The sequence below is a fragment of the Lissotriton helveticus genome, chromosome 10 (genome assembly GCF_964261635.1).
Source record: "Lissotriton helveticus chromosome 10, aLisHel1.1, whole genome shotgun sequence".
Taxonomy (NCBI): domain Eukaryota; kingdom Metazoa; phylum Chordata; class Amphibia; order Caudata; family Salamandridae; genus Lissotriton; species Lissotriton helveticus.
Window position 1 is genome coordinate 736,809,961 of NC_136071.1, and position 25,541 is coordinate 736,835,501.

At 46.0% G+C, this 25,541-nt stretch overlaps 1 protein-coding gene across 4 annotated transcripts in view; it reads left to right on the forward strand.

Moving 5' to 3' along the window:
- Positions 1-25,541, forward strand: part of WDR37 (WD repeat domain 37) — a 537,887-nt gene that overhangs the window by 469,154 nt on the left and 43,192 nt on the right. For all 4 annotated transcript variants that reach the window (XM_078663303.1, XM_078663304.1, XM_078663302.1 and 1 more), the window contains 2 exons: positions 17,945-18,079; positions 20,140-20,254. In XM_078663303.1, the coding sequence (XP_078519429.1) occupies positions 17,945-18,079; positions 20,140-20,254 (250 nt within the window). The remainder of the gene's footprint in view (positions 1-17,944; positions 18,080-20,139; positions 20,255-25,541) is intronic.

Below are 25,541 nucleotides of genomic sequence, written 5' to 3' on the forward strand. Positions count from 1 at the left end.
TCAACAAATCCCCAGACTTCATTCCCATAAGCTACCTTTGATATGCTTTTTGCATGATAGACCTTTAATAAGGCCTGAATCGGTCTTCTACCTATTCTTGAGGCAAAACTGAACACCCCTGCATTTGCCCTTATGAATTCTTCCTTCTTCCTACTTACTAAAGGACGCCAAAACAACAGGGAGTCAAATAGCAGACCCAAATAAAAAAATACTCTTGTCATTCGGAGAATACTGGCCCCCAGGGTAAACTTACACGCCTTAGTCTTATGCGGTCCAACCAGCATAACATTGGGTTTTTTACAGATACATCCAAATACTCCATGAAGTTAGCAAAATAATTCAACAAGGACTGGAGCCCCCTTGCAGTTTTGGCCATGATAACCTCATCATTCACGTTTAAGAATACCAGCAGAGACTGGGCTGGCACACGCGGACAATCAATCTGCATGAGTATCAACGAGGGCCTGCTCCTAATTATTTATACACAAATTAAAAAGAAACGGCCAGAATACAGTCCTGGCGGCCCCTCCTTTTAATAGAAAAGCCCAGAGAACAGTTCAGATCACTAGACTAGCGAATTGAGGCTGTGGTGTTCATATGCAAGTCCTTAAGGAAAAAAACAATGTCACAATCAACCCCCATGGGTAACATAGCCTGCCATAATTTCCCTTGGTTTACTTGATCAATACGTAGAGGTGAGGTCCATGAATCCTAGATGAAAAGAACCGGGCAAGCAACGGTATGTTTACATACGACCATGTATAGATTTAAATATGGGTCCACTGTTGACCTCCCAGAACGTAATACGTACTGCACTTCTGAGAGGGTACCATTTTCCGTCATCCACTTCCCTAGTTTGTCCAGGATCATTCACCCAACTACCTTCACGACAGAGTTGAGAAGGGAGATAGGCCTATAGCATACCAGGTTGTCCTTGTCCCCATTTTTGAAGACAGCGACAATAATAGAAGATGTAATGGGGGTTGCCTCCCCCCCTTCAATACGCCTTCTCCCCTTCCCAACCTGTTGACAGGCAATTTGTCACCTACAACTACATCTCTATTTATTTTGACCCTGCAGTGCAGGCAGCAAAATGTCTGTCTGCAGGAATAATGCGACCCAAAGTCCAGGTACAGAAAATGTCCACATATGTTAAAAGAATTCTGATCTTATTTTATCCTGATGGTACATAACCCCCTCAAGGCAAGGTTGGACATGAGAGCACTGGAAAGTGAGGCAGAAAGCCTGGAAAACACATGCAAGTGGCACGTTTCAAGGCCTTTCTGATTTGCTTTACATTGCTCAAAAGTTGCTAACTAAATTTTTCCTGACCTGCACGTACAGTTATTAAACCAAGGTATTCATAGAGCTTTGTAGTTGGTCTCATGATGAAGAAGAGAAACTAACGCTGGTAAATTCTTCCCAACTGTTCAATCAAAGGGGGCTTGACCTTTACAACAGTGGCAAACATTTATTATATCAGCACCTCCATTTTAAGTTTTAACACAAGACTGCATTGTTGCTTACATGTAGGCCAAAATAAATTAATGTAGAGTATGGATAAAGCTCAAACCTAGCTACTAAACACCAAATTGCATTACTGTGGTGGGGGCGAGGGCGCTACGCCAGCAGCAAAAGTAACCTTGGGGAGGGTGAAAATGGCCCAATCATGTGGCAGTTTTTCCCCTGGCACCTTAAAACCAGTTATACTTTGATCCTGTAGTCAGGGTCAAGAGAATTGGTGGCAGACATCACAGAAGTTAATTGCTGTCTGGCACCAAGCTCACACCCAGTCTGTATAATTGGATACACTGTTCGGTGGCATAACAGGTGCCCTAAGTTGTAGTTGGAAACTTGGGATGAATCTAGTCACTCCTACTGGGCATGGTACTGCTGGTTTATTGCATTCAGGTGTTGATCTCACATCCCTCCTGTGTGCTGGCTAGAGGACCCTCTGTTTACCTAAAGTGGACGATTTAGCTGGGAAGTAGATCATTGCTCCTCACGCTGGTATCCTCAGTTGCAGGTCTTTGGTCCTTCACATTAACATTGATCTGATTTGTCTCTCTGTAGTTGGTAATCACTGTTACATTTTTCTACCATTTGATTTAATTAAAATTACTTATGTGTAACAAAATTAATCTCGGGCCTTTTTGGTGTTGGTGTAGCAGTGTTCATTTTGGGAAATTATTGCATTGGTATTACATGCATGAGGCAAGGAAGTTGCAGGCCTTTTGACATTTTCTTCCATCTGTATGACAAGGGTATTTGCCAGCCTAATGATTGGTGGCATGAATTGTCACTGGACTCATTTCACTTGTATGTCTGTCAGCTGTACTTGTCCCCTAAAGTGTTAAAGTGCAGCATATAATTTGATGATGGTATGCTGCTGAAGCATGTTCCTTCCTTTGGCTTCATTGCTTTGGACAACCCATTAATACCTTTCTTTTTATACACTAGTCATAACTGGGATGATTGTAATTGCTACTTTGACTTACACAGTGTGTCCTCCCACTATAATAGACAGATCATTCTCATCAAATGAACGGCTAAAGAGAGGATACATTATGTGGTCTTACACACAGCCTCACTGAATCTCCAGCAACCTAAATACATAATTCTCAAGCACTGCAGAATGTCAAGAAAGAGAGGTCTGGTAATGGGAGAAGGAAGTATCCGAATTTCATATTTTATTCCATAACAAAATAAGAAATACACTTTCAATAAATAGTTCAATAATTTTTTTTGAAAATCTGTTTATTAGCATAGCAAGTGGGGCAGTTACATACATATTCGGGCGCAGCATTAAACAGAATGTCACATGTATATGCTTGCTCAGTACTCGCAGGTACTTAGTATCATTGATTTTTCGTTTTCGTCCGGAACCATGGTAACTTAACAATCCCATAACATTCCCATACCCTCCCCCACTCTCTAGAATCCCTCCCGACACTCTTCCAATGTGCGTATAAATGTGATATTTACATCTGGGTCACTCATTACTCCGCAATTTCAGTTTTGTCCATACACATGGGCAGGCTGGGATAGAATTGTCAATGGTACGGGGTTCTCCGTACCTCAGCACAGCGCACCTCATACCGTGATGATACTCGGAATGTCTAGAAGGGCTGGACACATTCATCCTGTATGTAGTAAGTTATCTGTATCCCCATCATCCCCAGCCTCGAAGGTTCCCAGTACGGTGAACCAGTCCAGGGAAATCAGTGTTTTCCTGAGGCCTCTGCGTTCCTCTCGCTGCAGCGCTTCGCCTTCTGCCTTGCCCCATCTTATTACCTCTGCCTTCCATAAATCCGGGTCAGGTGGTTTGAGGGACTTCCACCTCATCGTGATTGCTCGCTTCGCTAGTAACAGGGCCAAGTCTGTGAAACGTGTTGCTACGGTTCTCGTGCGTGTTGACGGTCCCAGCCCCAATAGTGTATATTCTAGGGTGAGTGATCGGGACAGGGTGCCAGCTCTCTCAAGCGAGTCAGCGATGGTGGTCCAGTAATAACCCAACTTGGGACATTGCCAAAGCATATGTATTAGCGATGCGTCGTTAGCGTCGCACCGGGGGCAGGTACCACTCGTGTCGGGGAACATCATGCGTATGCGATGTGGGGTTAGGTAGGCTCTATGTAGTAACATCAGCTGAATAAACTTAAATTTGGGGTTTCTAGCTACCTTCTTGGGAAACTGGAGAATGCGTTCCCATTCTTTGTCCCTCAGTGGCCTACCAACATCTCCTTCCCATGCTGTCCTGAGTGGTGATAGAGGGATCGCCCTCCCCGTGGTGATACTAGCAGTGAGCCATTTGGTCAGATGGCTACCCGTGCCCATGAGGTAGTGCATTGTTATCAGGGGGTTTATAGCTGGCTCTTGTCCTTCAGGTGCCCACTTGTACGTTATATAGTGACGAAGGCCTGCGTGTAAAAGGAAGGAGCCCCTAGGAACGCCATGCGCAGCCTGGAAATCTTCAAAGGACAGTAGGCGCCCCTCTGCGAACAGGTCGCCCACATGTGACACACCTGCGTCCTGCCAAGTCATTAGTTTGTTCTTCGTGAGTGTTCCCGAGCCCAGCGGTATACCCAAAAGCGGGATCGTGGGGGCATAAGATGTCGTGGGGGGAAGTGTATTTCAATGCCTTCCGCCAATATGCCACCACCAGCCGGAGGAGCGGTGGGGCATCTCTCGGCAGTTCCGATCGGGGTAGAAGCAACGTGTGTATGTCCCCTCTTTCATGCTCCCTCTCTGACATGTCGATCTCGTGTAGGTTGCGGCCTGCCACCCAGTAGGCCAGCCATTGTAGCTGGCACGCATAGTTGTATGCCCTAAAGTCCGGTAGGCCCATACCACCAGAGCCTGAGGGGAGCTGTAGTTTAGTGAGGCCTATGCGTCTGCGCCCGTGTCCCCATATAAGTTCCGTGAGTAGTGTGTCGAGATGTTTAAATGTCGCTGTTGGGATCAGGAATGGCAGGTTGGTGAAGTGGTAAACGAGGCGAGGGAGCATTACCATCTTAGAAATGGTCCCTCTGCCAGCAACAGAGAGGGGCAGCGTCAGCCAGAATTGAATTTGTGATTTCAGTGCTCTCATGGTCCTCCCAAGGTTGCCGTCAATCATCATGCCAGCTTCCCTGTAGATGTGCATCCCAAGATATCGGAAGGTGGTTCCCGCTATCTGGAATTCGTGTGGGGCAAAGGGTAGGGGGGTGGATGAGCCTGGATGCCCGAAGGTGAATCCATAAGATTTGGGTTCGCTTATGGTAAGGCCTGAGATCGCCCTGAAGTCCTCAAATATTTGGGGTAGAGGGCCCAGATCACCCCGCAGATCCCGAAGGTATAATATGTTGTCATCAGCATAAGCGGACACAATATGTGCCGTCCCATGCCTCTGAATACCACAGCGGGGGGCCACTGTCCTAAGTCTGCAGAGTAATGGTTCGAGGGCGAGGATAAATAGGAGAGGGGAGAGAGGGCAGCCCTGTCGGGTGCCCCTCGCTATAGCTACGGGTCCTGAAATGTGCCTGGAAGTGCGTACTCTCGCTGTAGGGAGAGTGTACAGTAGTCTGACCCAGGCGACGAATTCGGACGGTACCCCGAATTTCAAAAGTGTGGCAAACATGTAGTCCCATCTAAGGGAGTCAAACGCCTGCTTCAGGTCCAGTGATATGCAGCCCTCTGAGCCCACGCCCATCAGGTTTCCTAGCATCAGCTGGGCTAAGCGTCTAAGATTCATGGCCGTGCTCCGGCCCGGCACAAAACCACATTGGTCCGGGTGGATCAACTGTGGTATGTATTGCACTAGTCTCGTCGCCAGCACTTTGCTCAAGATCTTTGAATCAGTTTTAAGGAGGGACAGGGGTCTGTAGTCGACCAGCTGCAACCCGTCTTTGCCTGGTTTTAAGAGGGATGTGATCAACGCCTGCATGGATGATTGTGGCAGGGAGGCTGACCGTATAGCTTCCAAATAGACAGCGTGTAAACGTGGGGCTAGGAGATCAATGAACGTTGTATAGAATTCGTCCGGGAGGCCATCGGTTCCGGGGACCTTGTTCCTAGGGAGGGTTCGTATTGCCTGCCTAATTTCCGCTAGTGAGATGTTGCGCTTCAGGTCTTTGCCTTGCCTGTCGGTGAGTTGGGGAAGGTCCAGGTCCCTCATGAAGGCCTCATAGGCGGTCTCCGACAGGGGCAGGGGGGGGGGCTGTATAGCGTGGTATAATAGACTTTGAAAGCCGTATTAATCCCTATTTGGGTGGTGGTCGGATTGCCTGCTTGATCCAATATTTCCAGGATTGGGTGGCAAGGTGGGGAATCACGTAGGAGACGGGCCAGGAGGGGGCCAGCTCGATCCGCTTGTGTATGCTGCCTATTCGTGTATTCTCTATAGTCTAGAAGCCTCAAGTCTTCCAGCAGCTCTGCATGTCTAATGTGAGCCTCCTGTAGTGGTGTGAAATGTGCATTGGTGCCCGCTGCCTCACTCTCCAGGGACGCTAGCGAACCCTCCACCTCCCTCAATAGACTGAGTACCTCTTTCTTCCTTCCCACTCGAGCGGCCATCGCCTCTCCCCTGAGACAGACTTTAAATGCGTCCCATTCTATCTGACGGGTGCTGGCTGTATTCGCATTTGTGGAGAAGTAGGTTTCTATAGTGTCGGATAGGGACGATCGGAAGACTGTGTCTTCAAGAAGATCTGGGGGTAGTCTCCAAGTTGGGACGGGGGCCAACAGCTTGCCCCACTGCCAAGTGAGCTCAACGGGGTTGTGGTCGGACAGGGTTTTCCCCATGTGCTGGGTTTGGACAATTGAAGTTGTCAGGGAGCGGTAGCAGAAGACATGGTCGATTCTGGTGTGGAGCTGGTGAGGTGGGGAGAAAAAGGTATATTTCCTCTCCTGTGAATGTGTGCTGCGCCATGCGTCTGCCAAATCCCAGCCCTCAGCCCATCGTGCTAGAGCGTCTGCCTGCTTCCTGCTCTCAGTGGCCAATAGGGGGGGGTGTGATCTATCCAGTGTAAGATCGAGCACAGCGTTGAAATCCCCCCCAATGATCCAATGGTGGTCAGCCCAATCAGCAAGTATCCCGTTCAAGGTTAACAAAAACTCCGATTGACCTGTGTTTGGTGAGTACACACAACCAAGTACAATGGCATCCCCATCCAGCAAACCCCGCACAAATACATATCGTCCCTCCTTATGAATCTTTTGTTCGAACATCTTGAAAGGGACAGAGTTGCGAAGCCAGATCGCCGCCCCCCTGGAGAACGCAGAATAGGAGGTAGCGAAAAGCTGCCCTCTCCATTTTTTGCATATCTTCACGTTTTCAGCATTGTTCAAATGTGTCTCTTGTAGGCAAGCTATATGTGTCCCTCTGCGGTTGAGTTGAGCTAGAATTCTGTGGCGTTTGTGTACCGAGCCCAGGCCCCGTACATTCCAGGTGCACAAATGATAGACATTAAGAGGTCCCATAACCTTCTGTGTGTGGTGGTAGAGCGGAGCACATGGGTGACCATGTCAAATTCATCTTGTTACTAGGTGAGAGTGTCTTGTGAACATATATCCCCTTAACTAGAAGGTCCCCAGGCCAACGGGCTCGGGAGCCAAACAAGGGTGCCCAACGTGGGCACAAGTCAGTGAGTTTCATGTTCATAGCGGGGGGAGTAGACCACCGGTGACTGTCACTTGATGGCCTGCTTTGGCATGGTAGCCCTTAACTGGGTGAGCCCTTATGCAACCCACCATTTATGAGGAAGGGGGTCGGTTATACGTTACCACTCGGAGAGGATCGAGCATGTCGCCAATCAGAACTCCGCCGCCATCTGGGCTGTGATCTTTGGGAACAGTTGTAGACTGTCCACTGATCCGGAAACCTCGGTGTGGGTGTCAGTGGTGACGGTGACCCTGTCCCCGGTTGCTCCCGCGTCGTGAGCGGCCAGTGCCTCCTCCGTTAGTCGCATCTGTGGTGACGGATGACCTGCTGTCTGGTCCCCTGGCGGTTGAGTGTTCGTCGGTGCACTTTGTGAGGGGTGTTGTCTGGAGTTGGAAGTGTTGACCCGCTGATCCGGCGGGTTCCTGCGACTCCCACTGCGGCCATCTGCGAATGGGTCTTGGGAGGCCTGAGGGGTTAGTGTGACCTCCATCCATTCTTCCGCCTCCTCCGGCGAGTCGAAGAAGTGAGATTTGTTGTCATGCAATATCTTGAGTCTTGCAGGGAATAAAAGCGCATATTTCATATCTCTGTCTCTAAGTTTGCGCTTCACTCCCATGAAGGTGGACCTGGCTCTTTGCACCGTGGGCGTGAAATCGGGGTACACCGAGATGTTTTTATCCTCGAAGCGTATTGGTGCCTTCTCTCTGGCCGCTCTAAGAACAGTGTCCCGATCTCTGTAGTGGAGTAGGCGCGCGATCAGTGGTCGAGGGGGCGCCCCCGGTTGCGGGGGACGCGAAGGCATCCTGTGCGCTCGTTCCACACTGTATAGGGCCGTAAGATCTTCCTGGCCCACTAGTTTCCGTAGCCAGTCTTCCACGAATTGGGTGGGATTCCTCCCCTCGCTTTTCTCCGGAATACCCAGGATGCGGACGTTGTTGCGGCGGGCACGTCCTTCCGCGTCGTCCACCCTGTCCCATAGCTGTCTAAGCTGTTTCTCTACGGTCTCCAGCTTCGTGGAATGTTCCGTCTGCTGGGGTATGAGGTCACTCAGCGCTATCTTCTGTTCCGAGACCCGCTCCGCCAACTTGTTATGGTCAGCTCGCAGTAGGGATAGGCCAGTCGCCATGCTGTCTATGCGCGATTCTAACGCTTCGCGTGTGGCGCGTATTTCGTTAAGGATGAGGTCCAACTTGGCGTCCTGGGACCCCTTCCCGGTCGGCGGGATGATGTCCGCGTTTGAAGAGGCTAGTGGGTCTTCGGAGCCCGTGGACTGCATGTCCGTTGGGGCGCCTAGGTCCTGGTTCCTGCCCCTGTGCTTACCCATTGACCTAGTAAACAGGGCGGCGCTGGAGTAGTCGCGGCCTCCACCTTCGCATGTGTCCACTCAAGGGTGCCGGGCACTAATAGCGGCGTACCTAGGGTCTACTGGATGGAGGCAGTTGCGGTGAAGACCCTAGTTCAGCCAGGGATCGCGTTGACCGACTTGTGTAGTGATGGTGTTGGCCGGCTTGTTGCAGCGTTGTCATAGGGTGGAGCGGCGTTCCGCTGGGGTTCCTGCGAGTTGTTAGTGACTTGGCTCTGCAAGGTGTAAGGGGGAGTCCATAGGCTTCAGGTGATGGCGAGGAGGAATCTCCTTAGTGACCGGGATCGCAATAGGCGCCGGGCTTCTAGTGCGGCGGCAGGGCCCCGCAGCGCGCGACTTCTTCCTCCACTGCGTGCCTGTTTGTCCCAGCTCAGGTACGTGGGGCCACAGGTCCCACCGCAATGTATACGTATATTGGGCGTAGGTGTGCGCCGCCTCGCGGCCTTCCGCTGCACAATGCCCGCTGTAGCGGGAGCTCGGAGGAAGCAGGTTGCCGTAGTCAATAACCCGAGGTCCCGGTCTCGGCTCCGGGGTGCAAACAAAATGGCGCCAGTAGGACTGTCTCAATGCCGGCCCACCCCGCGCCCCTTGGCGCGCCGCGCAGTTGAAGGACGGCGGGGTCCACAGCGCCAACGGCGGATCCCGCGCCCCTACAGACCCGTCCTCCTCACCGGTGGGGTCGAGGGCGTGGATGCCTCGGTAGGATGCAGTCGGGCAGCGGTGCCGGTCCCGAGTCTCCCGCGACCCAAGCGGGTCTCGCAGCAGGGTAAGCCGGCGGGGGTTCAGCAGCCCGGGGGGGAAGCAGTGAGGCTAGAGGTGGAGCGGGGGACCCCTCGGTGTGCCCCGATGTCTAGGCAGGAATCTTGCCGCACCTCCGGTCCGGAGTCCCGACCGGAGCGAGTTAGCGACCAGGGGTAGGTCGGGCTAATCTAGGCCGAGGCCTCACTCTGCTCCTCAGGCCGCAGCAGGCACCACGGCCACGATGCTTCTCTGGTGAGGTCCGGGGGGAGCAGCACTTCACCGCTGCACGCCGCTCACTCCCGGGGTCTCTGTGCACCGAGTGCAGGTGGGTTGCAGGTCAGGGTTGTAGGATAAATCGCTTGTATCTCGGGCTAAGGACGGAGCTCCGGGGCTACACGTCCACCATGATCGGCTCTTGGCCTAAATAGTTCAATAATTTACTGGTGTGCGTAGATTAGTCAAGAAAAATGATTCCTTGTGTTGACTGTGTTGCTATTGAATTGATGAAGCTAGAAGTAATGTAATTGCCTTTTTATTTCTATTGAGAGGTGAAACGTCCTATTTTCTTTTACGCCAGCCTGTCTTTGCCTTTTGGGGCCAGTGTTTTCTTGGTCTGGACTAAATCATTCTGTGTATGTGCCTCTGAGTACTCAGTCAGAGGTGAACTAAGAATTGATTCCCTCACATGCTAGACAGTACCTTTGAGAGGGGCATTACATCTGAGGCTGTCAGACTGAGCCTGATTTGTGACTACCCGGACCCTTCAAGCACTTCAGAGTCGATCAGAAGAAGACTAAATGAGGCCCAGAACATACAAAGTGTATTCCTTTTATTAATTATTGAGTAATTGTAAATCCTAACAAAAAAGTGACTTTATTTAGAGTTGCCTTATTAATTCGCCGTCAAGACTTTCTCTACTTCGCCTGCCTACACATGTTTCGCACAAACAATAACATCTTAGCGCTTCTTCAGGGCAACACACAATTTATGCAGAGTATTTCTTGTACACCACAATAAAAGCAGTAACTAAAAATCTTCAGTAAAAGACAAGTGCATTGATATGTAAAGAGAAACAGAAAATATACGTATTATTTCTATTTTTCAGTAGATTCCACATTTAAGTTCATATTTATTTTTTCAGTTTATTTGGGGGGAAGGAGAAATACAAAGGATTGTATTCAAGGGTGTTTCTAATTTCATTTTTATATGCATATTTTTATTAGTATTTAATAATAAGGACAGTTACACAGATACTTGTACAGCACTTTTTCAGGTGCTTTTTTCACAGTTACATTGGAAAAGCCACAATCATTTATCCTAATTTAAATAACCGTCTAGTAAATTTGTCTCTTGAGATCTAAAATGAATTAATTTATCATATAGCAGACTCCTCTATTTATCTCATATATATATATATATATATATATATATATATATATATATATAATATATATATATATATATATATATATATATATATAAATATATATATATGTTCATACCAATTGCCCTTGAGGTCACGCAATGCAGCTCCTACCATCCGGTCTGAGCACCTCGAGGCTGCTTGCAATTCTTTGCATCCATTTCATTTCTCTACTCCCGACGCGTTTCGAGGCAGAGCGCCTCTTCCTCATGGGCTGCTACACAGGGAAAATGAATGGCTCACCAGTGTTGTCTTCATGATTGCTTTATTGAAAACACCACCCACAGTGGGCGTGGCACACAACAAATGCCCGATGGCATGCTGGTAAATGTGGTCCCAAAGGCGAGTATTTTATAAAAACCTTGAGTAGGAAGGAGCACCGCTTTGTCCGCGGAAAAAGCTTAACCGGAGTGAAGAAGCCGTGGTGATGAACGATTCATCACTGTGCGGTACGATGTCCCCGAATTAACGAACAGCTCTGATGCCACGATTTTCCTCTCCTACTTAAGGAAACAAGGATGGATTTTCATTTTCACGCAACAGCGCGCGACCTACTCAAGGAAGATTAAAAACACACCACAATAGACTACAGGTACCATCATGCTGATGGCCAACGTGCTGAGCCACGCCCACTGAGGGCGGTGTCTGCCAAATCTCGAATAAAATGAAAGGCAAACAAGTGGTGTGTCTTCTGCCTGCTGTTGTGAGTTCCCCTTGATGAAGAGGCGCTATAGCCTCGAAACTCGTCGGGATTCAAAAGCATTGAATGGAGAACGAGCGAGAGCTGATCAGAGGCGAACTAGCTGGATGGCTGGGATACCGTGTGTGCCCTTCTGGAGCACAAGGGCTCATTGCTAATTCATATATATATTTGTATATAAGAGTAAGCAATGGTAGGCATGTGTTAAACTAAAACAAGATTCTTAGTTCAAAAAAAGTTTATTGAGAAAATATAGAGTAAAAATGTACATTAATGCATTAAATACAATAGAATCATATAAGAAGGTAACTTAACTTTTTATTTATCTTTATTGTTCAACAAGACTAAAACAAGATTCTTTAATCATGATTTAATGTTGGAATTTACACTTACTTGAAGAAATAAGTATTATCTATACAAATAATTATTTGGGTGTGCTTAGTTACTTGGAGAATTTCTGTTTTTTTCTAAAATGTAGTAAATATCTTACTCTTTTTTTTATTTTTTATCATCATACAAATATTTTAAAAGAGGGTCCTAAATACATATGTAAGTTTTAAGATGTGATTACCTATTTTTCTTTAGCCAAGTACTCATCAAAGTCCCTTAAGGCATGTCTTATTTAGTATCCATTGTCATTAGAGCATTTCTTGTTTAGTTCCTGGTATAAATGTTAGAACACTATAGTCCCTGTTAGTGAGAAGTTATTTATAATACTAGCTCTTAACTCTTTGTCATGTGTTATTGCTCTGGCCACCACTTATTTTCTGAAACAGCTTTGATCCTTAAATGTGCAATTTATAACAGGAAAGGAAAACCTTAATTAGATGTTTGTTTTTTCAGTACTATAAGTAGATAAAGGGTTCATCAGAATGTACACATATACATGTCCTGTGAAAAACAATTTGTTGTATGTAAGTCTTCATGACAAATATATGTAGCAATCCATTCAAACGATCAACAGTGCACATGGTCAAGGATTCCATTTCCCGCAACACTAAGACGCTTAGCTTACTTTTGTGGATTTAGTCCTCTGCTTTGTACACAGGATGGCAGTTTTACTCAAAGGCTTGGTTTTGTGGTCAGTTTTTCTATCTAGCTGGGATGGTATGCACTCCAGTGGCATGTTCACCTTGTTGCTGTTCCTTATGGTTTGACTGAGAGAGTTAGATGAACTTTTGGATGTTATGACCCGTAGCGTATCACACTTTATGTTGTGTTTTTTTTACCATATGCACTATTGATGTATGGTCGGCCATGCCTGCAAAAAGCTACACCATGCTGACTATGCTCTTATATAAAATTGACAACACAAGACTAAAATGCTCATGTGTTTTCTGCATTTGATTGTATCAACTTAAAGTGCCAAACAAGGACATTTGGACAGATGAATAGTTGATCATTTGAATGGACTTCCACATATAAATGTCATAAAGACTCGCATACAACTATGTGTGTTTTCTGATAATGCCCTTGTAAATTTATTGATCTACTTTTGACATTGAAAAATCAAAAAACTAATTAATGTTTTTCTTTCTTTCACTGAAGAGACAGCTTAGGTCGCTGTTGATGTTATCTCTTTTCTGTCTTAGCAATATAGGGTGTACCCTTTAACTCGCACTGACTGGGGTAACGAACATAACGAGAAAACAGCATAAGGGCCCCCAGGACAATACATGTACAAAGTACAGTTGTACAATGAGGTTATAACTAATTAATACATTAATAAATTGTATTTATTTTTTAAAACGATAAAAAATATATATTTCTTAATCTTATAAGTAGACCCCACCCTACAATCCCCTACAACCCTTTCACTTAAATTATCCATGAAGACAAACAATAAGTACATAACTACAATAGAAAACGCAAAAAGGGGATTAAACATCAAAGGCAAAAGGCTATTTTGTCAGTCCATCAAAGAAGACCAATCAACTTGAAGAAATTCTCAGAAAAAAGGCAACCGGTTGGTCAAGCGATGTCTTTCCTTGTAGAGAGACTCCCAATTTTGCATAAGTTCAAGAAAGAAACCTTCCCTTTATAGAAGTTCGCTCTTTGCCTTTATTACTGCTTTTCCTACTGTCTGCTTAAGAGAGGAAAAGTATGTGCACTAATCAGTGGGCTGTTTTGGAGCAACACACCGTCTGTGCCATGAAAAATATACACAGCAATTAAGAAGCTACAAGTTGCTTTTATAACACAAGGAGCACAATGTATGGTCAAATTAGCGTGTTAGTACACATGCTTTTCCTCTCTTTAATATACACAAGGAACAGCAGTTCTTTTCCAATTCCAGAAAAGTTCTCTGATAATAAATGAGCAATAGGAACTATTGTTTTAGATGTTCCTTTTTTCTCTTGATCAGTTTCTTATATCGAAATTGCCATAGGATAGTCTCTTGATTGGAGGGGGTGAACCAAAGCCTCATCGCATCCTTAATGAAACCAGACTGTATTTGGATTATTGCATTCTCAATAGAAACTGTTCGTGCTTATTTACTGTCCATAATGTGATTAGGACAGCAGAGCTTTGCAGGATGAGTACCATTTGGTTTCGTTCATGGGCCCTCTTGAACTTCTGGCTACTAAAGAACGTATGTTGAACACCTCATTTCTACTGAGGTGGTCCCGCCACTTAAATATTCTTGATTTCACCTTCCCTTCCTCACATTTGTCATGATGCAGAGATATTGCAGGTTGTTCTCCTTCTCAGGGGCCATCAAAGGGGTCAGTGCTCAATGAGCAGTGTTCTCACCACTTCCTTTTCGCGAAACTGGTTCCAGCTTATCGAAAGGATTAAAAATGTAGTTGATTACCAAGTTGCCTTTGCCTGTACTAACAGCAGGTTTATCATTTGACTCTATGGTGTTATGTTTACTTACAGTAAGCTACAAATCATCACTGTGGACATGTCTGTAGATGAGGTGGAAGCGTAAATAGATATCGAATATATCAGGGATAATGTCGTGATGACTCTGGCCATTGACTCAGTGGCCATATGCCTTGAACACTATGCATGTTCTACTGGTGCTCCGGTTCTGAAAGTAAAATTGAATCTGTTACATACGCAATTCAGAAGATGTAACATAAGAAAGCAGTGAAAGGGCTCCAAGACAGAATACCCCTTACTGTTTAAAAGTTAGTTGTCTATGCACTGTACATATTCCCTGCCTAGCAGATCAGTGTCTCCACACCTTCTTCATTGCACACATCTGGCAAATGAAACAAAAGCTTCAGTCTATATTTTTTGTATGTAGACCCAGCCTTCTGGACTGCGCTTGAGAACACTGCATTAGAAAATAAACATTTCAAGGTAGAAACATTCTTTGATGGGCAAGATGGCGGCGACTTGCTAGATCGCTGTTAGCAGCTCCCTGACCAGCTCCGATGACAATGCTGATGGGCGGATAAGAGAAACCCTATGGCTGTACTATAGCTGTTCGAACATGATTTTTTCGCAGTTTTAAATACCTCCTCTGTGCTCCTTGACCCTCTGGACGGCATTAGGTCAACGCTGGAGGAAAATTTAAAGGAAAATATGTCCGCGGCTGCGTGGACAGAGATACGAGCAGATGACGCGGCTAGCACAGGAAAAAACCCGGCTTTGAGAGTGCAGCTTTCACTCCTCACTTCCCTGATCGGCATCGTGGTGCTACGGCTCCTGATCGGTATCCGCTCACCTGTAGGTGCTCAGCCCAGTCGGCAGCAGAAGGGAAGCACTCAGGACGGCGTTCTCGTTACCGTAATGGCACCAAAGAATGCAGCTGTTATTGCAGCCGCGGCCAAAACCAGAGCCGCAAAACAAGCCCTCCGTGACCAGGAGGTTATGAATAAACGTAGAGCGTCTGGCCCCGGGAACACGGGAAGCAACAATGCAGGGGATTCGGAAGAGCTGACTGCTACCCCGAAGGCTGCGGGGATGTCCATTACTCCTACGCCCTCCGTAGTTGAAATGCTACGACGTGTCCCAAGCTTGAAAGCTCCAACAACACAGCCGAAACACATAATGGATACTTTGCCGGTACCACCAGGATTGTTGAGTTCAGACCATCAAACCGGAGCACCACCAGCGGAATATGTGGAGAGAGAGATGCATCGGATACTTCTCCCAGGCCTGCAGCTGAATGCCCGGACTCATCTGGCTCATTGAAGTCCCCGGAGCTGCTGAGGATTCAAGTGGCGTCGGCGATAGCGGGGCTGGAGGCTTCGAACCTTATCGCAGCAGCAGCAGGGGATTTCCCGGAGGTACAAGCAGAAAAAGGTATGTCCCCTGGGGTCAGTGGCTGTGCAGAGCTTAGTGTGACTTTAAACTTAACCCCACACGCACCAGAGACACTCGCAACACCTATTTTGCCTCTTCTAAACAACATACAGGGCTCGAATATCCCTCTTACCAGTGATACTGGGATCAGGGTCACTGGGCTAGACATGGATGTACCTATACCCACTTTAATGATAGAAGACGCCGGTGGGGAGAGTCGCAATGCAATTTCACAGACCGCCTGCAAGAACTCCGGGGATACAGTCCGCCAGGTGTCTACCGAAGAGAGTACAATTGAAACAGTGATAAACTATTAAAACAAATGGATACTCTCAGGAGCACACTGCAGGGTAATAAAATTGAAGCCACAGAAACAGAAATGACTGAGACAGATAGGGAGCTCGCAGACCCCACGGACTTTTACTCCTTCTCAGAGGATGTTAGTTGGTCCGGGGATACAGAGGGGGAGCTCGAAGAACTGGATGATGACTATGCGGAGTCAGTCATTAGCACGGAAAGTGATCAAGACCTACGTGCTAAGGGGCCACGGTATAGGCGGAAGACAGTATTGAAGAAGAAAAAGGGAGGTCATCATGGGGCAAATGAATTGGCGTGGGATTATACACCAACGATTCATGGATTGAACCGAAGTCATCTGCACCCTCCCCAACCATCTCAAAACTCTCCCTCTCTCCAAGCAGTCTCAGTGGATCAACCAGAACAGCCTGGGGCCACACTAACTCAAGTTATGGATACAGTACTTCAGGCCATCGCATCTCACCGCGAAGAAACATCTAAAGATGGACGTAAGGCACGGGCTGCTTTGCAAAAAGTCCAAGGTGTTGTCCGTAAGCTCACTACAACTGTAGGTACATTTAACGACCGTATGAATGAGATGGAAGACCGTATAGTCTCAAATGAAAATGAGGCAGCTACGACTCATGAACGAGTGGATGCTCACGAAGCTGAACTCCAGGACGTGAGATGGAAACTTGAGGATTGCGAAAATCGGCTACGCCGAAACAACCTTCGCGTCCTTGGTATCCCCGAAAAGAGCGAAGGGGAGGATTGCTGCTTGTATATTATACAGCTTTTTCGCGACACCCTCCCTGAACTCTTCAGCTGGGATTGGAGCTACGAGGTACAACGGGCCCACAGAATTCCATTAACACTAAAAGCCTCAGCAAAAACAGGGGGATACCCACGAGCAGTCCTAGTCTACTTCGGGAACTTTTCACTTCGGCAAGCCATCTCGGATAAAGTCACACCTGATAAACGCCGCAGCAGAGATTCGATCTCGTACTTCGTGCGCCCAGACTTCTGCCACATTACAGTGGAAAGGAGATGGCGCCTTAGACAGTTAATTAAGGCCGTTCTAGATAAAAAAGCGATGGTGTATCTTAACAATCCAGCCAAGCTGAAAGTTATATTTGGGGGGCAAACAAAGTATTTTACTTCGGAGATAAAGGCAAAGGAGTATCTAGAGAGCCTAAAATAGACATAATTACATCCCTATGAACCTAGATCTGGAATGTGGGTTGATATCTATGACAGTACGGTTGGATAGTCTAGTATAGATTGAATTCAACACTAAGGCTATGAGGGGGGATGATATCAATGTTTAAATAATGTTCAACTGATGGCTTCATTATGATAATATGGACCTTCTTTTCATATACTCCGTATTGCTGCACTATGATATTAGTTTTGTACTTTCTCGTACCTATCTTCTTTTTCCGTTCTTTCCTTTTTTTTTCTTATTTTCTTTTTCTTTCTCTCATGGTTGCGTGGTCATCGTGTATTGGTCAGGCAGCGCTAGTCCATCATCACAGACTCTTATAGAGTCTAATCGCCCTTTTTTCGGGTGTAAGGGGGGAGGGTTTTGTCGGGGAGGTGGGTGGGGGTGGGGACGGGGTGGGGGAGGAAAAAGAATATAAAATGAGCAGGTCAAAGGGTACAATTAACTCAGTAAAAAAAAAACGAAGAAAAAAAAACCCAGCCTTCTGGATTCAGACTGAGAGCGGAGTTTCCCTTTGCACCGAAAAGAGGAAAAAGGATTATATTATAAGTGGCCTGTGAAAGTCCACCCGCAGAATGAAGTGAATGCCATATGAAAATCAAGTTTTAACATTAAGTATTTCCTATTTTATATCGTTCCCTTCTAAACAATGTGGTATGTGAAAATGCCAACGAAGCAAAGTACAGGAAAAACGTTGCGTACTAAGATACTGTGCAAGAGATGATTAATAAGTCAGAACAATGTTTTTATTAGATCTTTATCTTCTGCCTCTAATTTCTTTTTGTTTTGCCTTTTAGCACTGTAACTTCGGCAGTTTTTACAGTGGGTGACAACGTTGTATCTGGTAGTGATGACCGCACTGTGAAAGTTTGGGATTTGAAAAATATGAGGTCACCTATTGCAACCATTCGTACAGACTCTGCAGTAAACAGGTAGCGATCAAAATTATGCATGCATTGATGCTTGCAGGGAGATTCTTCTCTTTTTCGAAATTTAGACTCGTTGCTCTCAGTAGAAGCCCTGAAATGTTCCTGACTGTTCTTGAAACCTAGATTTTAAATGAGCAAGTTACACCTCCTACATGAACATAATAATATGCTTATTATTCTGTTGTAGTTATAACATTGGTTGTTGTGATTAACCGTGAGATTTTTTTGTGCATTACTTTTTGTTGAGGGTATTGAATTTTATGTTTGTATCCCCTCCTAAAACTCTTGTTTCTAAGCGGAAGAGATATCTCGGTTAAAAAAAGCTTTGTGGTATACCCATCATACACGAGAAACAATCCTCTGAGAATCACTGCAGAGCCTGCATTGCCTTCTTTGGCTGGAGTAATTCCTTTTCTGGCTTTACGATCTTCAAGTTCAGGAGCAATCTTGGTAGTAGTCCAACGTTTGTAAGTTTAAAGTCATGACCAGCAGACCTGTAATGAATGGCTTTCGATTTTACAGTAATAACAACTGGTTTTCTTAAATGGTTTAAATGGTTGCAAATTCAAATACCTTATCTGCTGACATCCAAATAGTGGCCATGTCCAGAGGCTCTGAAGTCCTTAAGGCTGAGAGTATAGAAACTAATCTATAATTGAAAGCTAGAAGTTCCTGGGAAATTTGTTGTGCTGGCCTGACACAGCTATCACTTTATGTAGCCTCCACATAGCACCATACAGACTACTTGAGATCCATCTTTATTGTTGATTTCTTAGCCCTACCTAGGAGTAAAAGACTTTTCACTTCTGTACTTAGTCACATATGTTGATATTACTACTAATACTGCTTAATTTTTGCTACATTTGCGATCATTGGCTTAAAGGTTCTCTTAAGTACACTACTGAAACAGTCTCGATTTCCGTTTTTGATACTGGCCTGAATTATTTTCCTCATGTTAAAGGAACTATAGAAAGTGCTTATTCCAGGTATTTAAAACAAAGTGCTTGTCATTCTACGCCTAGCTGTTGAGCATCTCATACACAGATCACAGTAGTGAATGCACGTTAATAGACATCTGTTCGCAAGACTGTCGGCAGAGAATCAACAACATATGATCCTATATGCTGACACTATATCTTCCAAGAAACAATTTGGATTGACGTGCCGTAGTGTGAATTGATTAAATAGGTAACTAGGCTTGCCACCAAGGAGAGCGCCAACAGGAAATATGTTGGTTAAATATTACATTGCATTATACTGTGTCGATCTGTTCACAATCGCGGCGGGATGCCTGGCTTTCACCTTGTGAATACCCTGCCGGGGTTATCTCACAGGGGAATACCAGGACGGGTTCCCTAAGCAAGCGCTTAGAAACCGCTTGGTGATTTGCGCTATATAAATTCCTGTACATTTACATTTACAATGGCAGAACTCAAAATAGTGAATTGTGACTCAGAACGTGCATGTTTATGTAATACTCCAACCACTGAACACACATCTGTGTGCCAGTTCCTCTCATGAGTATGGTGGTCTAGATGTTTTTGAGGTCTAGTATAGGCATTATTCACATTGATCTCTCAGGAGTGATTTCCATTTTGTAATTTCAGAGTGCAGAAAGACAGGCTTGAAAGTAAGGACAGCGTCCTTACTCGGGATCGTTTGGTCTCTTTGGAATATAGGCTCTCTCCTTTAGATATCCCCAACCTGTAGGCCCGATTCAGCTTTTGGATCAGGTTTATTAAATGGACAGCTAAAATTGTGAATTTGAGAAGATGCATGCTAGAAAAGACTAGGGAAATGATTAGACAGGTGAGATTTCCGGGATCATTATTGAAATAGGTTTTGAGAACACTACCTTTCTTCCCTATCCTGTCTTATTCCCAGATAAAGGAAATATGAGGAAGCCATAATGATTTAAATACCAGCCTTACTTTAGAATTGTTTTTCTTTATTCTCCTCTATGTATATAGTAGCTAATTGCCATTCGACTTTTACTTAAAAGAATGGTACTGTTTACCCAAGAAAGTCTAATTAATTGCTCTGTTTTGTCTTCTGTTTTGCAGGATTAGTGTGTCTGTCGGCCAAAGAATCATTGCTCTGCCACATGATAACCGGCAGGTTCGACTGTTCGACATGTCAGGCGTTCGATTAGCACGACTTCCTCGCAGTAATCGACAGGTAGCTGCTTCTACCAGTTTATAACTATTGGTTTGGGAGATGTTCGAGACACACATAATATATACAACTGAAATATTTTGATGTTTCGATTTTACAATATGCATATTATGGAATATGAAAAGGGAATTCTGGTTTCCAAAAAAAGCAACAAAATGCAAGTTACATAATTATTTTTTTCTTTTTTTAACCCTGGAAATTGTGGCTTCTATACATTTTTACTTTTAGGCTAGCAAAATAACAGAAATAGACTCAAAAATATAATTCTTCAACAGTTTATCTTTATGAAGGATTTTCTATCCGAAATATGTCATCAGAGGCACACAGCAAACATATTCATGATCGATTTATATAATGCTTAAAATTACGAGTATATCCTGCCTTTGCAAACTCTCTACCAGAAGTAACATACCATCTTTCTCAGCATTGAAGGATCTGAATCCTTTTAACAATCGCTGTTTTCAATTTCAGCTTAAACATCTATGGCCAGTAAATACTTGACAACCTCCTTTTAGGTTTTGCCATGATTGTGCTGCACAACATTGCCTTCAGTTGAAAAATTTTGTTTTCTCTAGTATTGGGGTGTCTTTCATAGATTCACATGCCTGAATCATTCCCCGTCGTCGGAGTGGGAGTCCTACGGTAAATAAAGAAGCAATAATGTGCACCTAGTAACCAGAAAACCATGGTAATAAAGAACCAGTAAGTAAAGTAGCCCTAGGCTACAAGAGAAAAAACATCCACACTCGTGACTAACGTAGTCATTTTGTATAGTCCAAACTGCAGCCAATCAGGCGACAACACCCACCAGAATGTTCTTCCCAGAGGCTCAGGCTCTCAGATTTTCTACCGCACGTCGTGTGAAGGGAGTCTCCCTGAGCTCTGCTCAGAACTTCACTTTTGTGACTGGATTTCTCTCCTTTAGGATGTCATCTACTAAAAAAATCTCTCTTCAGGCCTTGTGAATCTTGTGGGAAGCTCCGGCTTCTTTCTGAAGATCCCCACAAAAAGTGCATCTACTGCCTTTATCCTGATCATGAGGTGAGAGAGTGTAAGAACTGCAGGACCTTCCCTCAGAAGACCCTCAGAGCTAGGGAAGGACGCCTACTTCTGTGGCTGCTGAAGATGAAAGACCAGGATAACCCTTTATCTGAGGAGGGAAGTGTGGCCTCAGGGTCATCTGTATCCTCCAGAAAGAGGATGGCTGAGGAAGATCGATCTTCTCCTTGGGCTAAGGTGTTGAGGAAAGTTCAGCCCTCCAAGGGTTCTGGCTTGCCTTCTACAAAAAAGGTATCTCCACCTTCTGGATTATCATCTGTATCGCCCCCTAAAAAGACTGGAAAGTCTCTGGCGTCTAAAAAGCTTCCTGAGGTTTTTCCACAGAAGAAGACCCCGCCATAGACTGAGTAGTCGACTGCTACTTCGTCGACGATTATCATCGTCGACGCTACTTCAACGTCGACAGTCACCTTCTCTTTGCCAAAGCCAAAGATGATAATGTCGTCAGCCTCTTCTCCGTCAACGCTGGTCTCTGTTGCAGTAAGACCTATCTCGTAGACGAAGGTAATGCCATCTATCGTCGAGGCTCCGTCGTCGGCGACGAAGGGAGAAAGATCCCGTTGACGAGTGCTCCGTCGACTAAGACCGCAATGGCTACATCGTCGACGAAAACTACTGCGTCGACGGCTACCTCGTCGACGGAGACTGACTTGACGTCGACGACCTCACTGTCGACGAAGACTACCTCGTCGTCGACGGCCACATCGTCGAGAAAAAATGCCTCGTTGACGAAGACATCGTCGACGAAGGATGCCTCGTTGTCGAAGATTACACCATCGGCGAAGTTAAATGTCTCGTCGGCACCATCTCCTTCGACGGCACCGTCGACGGCAAAACCGTTGACTCCTCTTCAATCAACTTGCACTGAACTGAAAGTATGATCCACCACATCGTTTACGGCCTCCTTTGCCCCACCGGCCACGACAGCTTCTTTGCTTGAAAGACGTGGCTCGTCATTGCAAGCTCTATCACCACTTATATTATCTGACCAATTGCTGGATTGACGACGAGGAGCAATCTGATGTAGACGACAGATTCCGCACTGCTACGAGTCCGTCAGAATTGCTCATTAAATATCAGGAGGAAGATCAAGACGAGGAACCATTCTCTGAGCCTGTGGATCAAGCTCCTGCCACGATGCCCACAGCACAGATGCCTTTGGCCCTTCTCAATAATTTTCAGTTCATGTTAGACGACTACTATCGTTGTTTCCCTCCATCTGAGTCGGCGGTGTCTCTCCCATCAACTCCCATGCCTCAGGCCTCTGCATCTTCCTTGAGATCTCCAAGACCACCTTCTCCAGCGCCATCTCACCATTCTCAGGAGTCTAACACCACGGATGAAGATAGAGAGAAGGAGAGGTGGATGACAAATCTGTTCTGTCGGAGTGGGATGAGTACCGAATTCAGACGCCATCACCTTCTGCTCCAGCTACGGCTAACTCCCCTCCAGTAGACATCAGAGGTTTCCATCTCCTGATGGAGAGAGCTTCTAAGAGATTTCTGATCCCAATGGAAACAAAGAAAGACAATTGCTTTCTTTATGATTTTAAAGACCAACCGCGAAGGCAAGTCAAAACTATACCCATCATTGACTTCATATGGAAGGAAGAATTAAAAATTATGGCAACACCCAATTCTCTATCTGCTGTTTTGCCCCGGTTAGACAAGAAGTATAAGGCACCGGACAACTCTCCTGCATGCCTTATAGGACAACCTAAGGCTGATTCGGTCGTTGCCCAAGCGGCACAAAGACGGGCCAGGAACCCCTCTTCTCCTATATCTGCTTCACCAGATAGAGAAGGCAGACGTTTAGATTCCATCGGGAAAAAGGTCTCCACTATGGCAGCAACAACTGTACGTGCCGCGAACTCCCTAGCGATATTAGGGAGATACGACAGGCAAATGTTGTCCGACATCTCCCCCTACGTTGAAATGCTACCAGAACCTGCGAGATCTGAGGCAAGGCAGATATTGCGAGAAGGTGAAGTTACTTCGGCAGAAATGATCGACGCAGCAGTAGATGTGGCGTCTACAGGATTCAGGCAGCTAGCGGGTGCAGCTGTGCTGAGAAGGCAGGGATGGCTGAAATCCACATCTTGTCGCCAAGAGGTCCAATCAAAGATAGTCGACATGCCATTTGATGGCGAGCTTCTTTTTGGCCAGCATAGTGACGAAGCACTCCAGACTATCAAGAAGGACACGGAGATGGCGAGATCTTTGGGTAGCCTTCAGTTTCGCAGGTCATCCTTTCAAGATGCTAAAGGGCGTGCATCCTTTTCCAACAGAGGAAACTACAATCAGCAGAGGTCATACCAAACCTCGCAAACTAACCTGAGATACCAGCCCTACGGGCAACAGTCTTACGGACAGCGAGGTAACTCCTACACGCTGGCAAGAAGAAAGCCCTCCTACCGTTGAAGAGATTCCACTAAGAAGCAATGAGACACGCCACCTGCCACCATCTCTACCCTCCCCCCAGTCAAAGGTTGGAGGAAGAATATCCCGATTCTACTCTAACTGGTCCGCAATTACTACGGACAAGTATGTCCTAAATATAGTGGCCAATGGCCACAATTTGGAATTCATCAAGATCCCTCCAAGGTCTCACCTCAAGAAATCCTCCAGCTTCTTTCGGTGGGGGATCACATGGCCACCCTCGACCTTCAAGACGCTTATTTTCATGTGCCGATCCTCCCCAGACACAGAAAATTCTTACGATTCAGAGTGACTGGCAGGGATTTTCAGTTCAAAGTACTTCCCTTTGGACTTCGGTCAGCACCCTGTGTTTTCACAAAAGTTCTAGCTCCGGTGGCAGCACATCTTCTCTTAGAGGGAATTCAAATCTTCCCATACTTGGACGATTGCCTTATCAAGGCGAGTTCTTTTGCAAAAGCAAGCGCACACGTTCAAAGATGCCTATCACTATTCCAGTCTCTGGGCCTCTCCATCAACTTCGAGAAATCTCATCTGATTCCGTCACAAAGAAAGTCCTTCTTGGGACCCACCCTGGACACCCAACTCACTCAGGCTTTCGTCTCAAAAGAAAGAAAACACAAGATCTACTAGCTAGCTCGCCTATTGCAAGAAAAAGAGTATGTTTCAGTTTGGCTGTTCAAATCTTTTCTAGTGATGATTTCATCCTGCATCCCTCTGATACCCAACTGTCGTCTCAGAATGAGACCCTTACAAGAGGAACTCCACCTCCAATGGTTGCAGGTTTGGGGTCGTTCGACGACATCATTCACATAACTCCTCGGATGCGAGAAGCCTTTCTCTGGTGGACTCAGATGAAGAATTTGCAGGAAGGATGTGCATTCCTGGCGGAAGTACCAAATTTCACCATCACCACGGATGCTTCTCTCACACCTTCAGGGAATGACTGTCAACGGAAAGTGGAATGTGCAACAAAAGAAGTGGCACATCAATCTCCTGGAGCTGCGAGCAATTTTCTTGGCCTTAAAGTCCTTTCGAACAGTCATCCAAGGGGCTTCGGTTCGAATTCGGACAGACCATACAACAAGTATGCATTACTTAAACAAACAGGGCGGTACAAAGTCTGCCCTGCTCTCTCAACAAGGGGACTGGGCATTGAGTCAAAAGATCAGCATTTCAGCTGTCTATGTTTCGGGGATCTCCAATGTTCTAGCGGATTCCCGAAGCAGATCTTTAATTTCCAATTACGAATGGGAGATCCATCAACCAACGTTGGACCGAGTCTTTCTGTTGTGGGGCCACTCTGATCCGGACCTGTTTGCAACAAGTCAGAACCGCAAATGCCCACACTTCGCAAGCTGGCTTCCCCACAAGGACTCATGCGGGAATGCGCTTTCAATGAACTGGTCTCAGATATATGCCTACGCCTTTCCTCCGATTCCGTTGGTTCCCAGAGTCATCCGCAAGATGAAGAAACAGCCTTGTCGCCTCATTCTCATTGCTCCCAGATGGCCTCGCGAATACTGGTTCACCAAGCTTCTCCTCCTTTTGGAGTGCGATCCCATTCAGATTCCACCAATACTGAACCTTCTGTCCATTCAGGAGGGTCAAATCTGTCAACCGGACCTAGCCTCCTTGAGATTAGCAGCTTGGCTCCCTAACACCTTGAGTTCGCACACTTAGATATCCCTGCGGATTGTCAAGTTTTAGCCAATGCTAGAGCACCTGCCACGATTAAGACATACAAACTCAAATGGAAAAGATTCTGCACCTGGTGTCAATCTGCCAATTTGCAT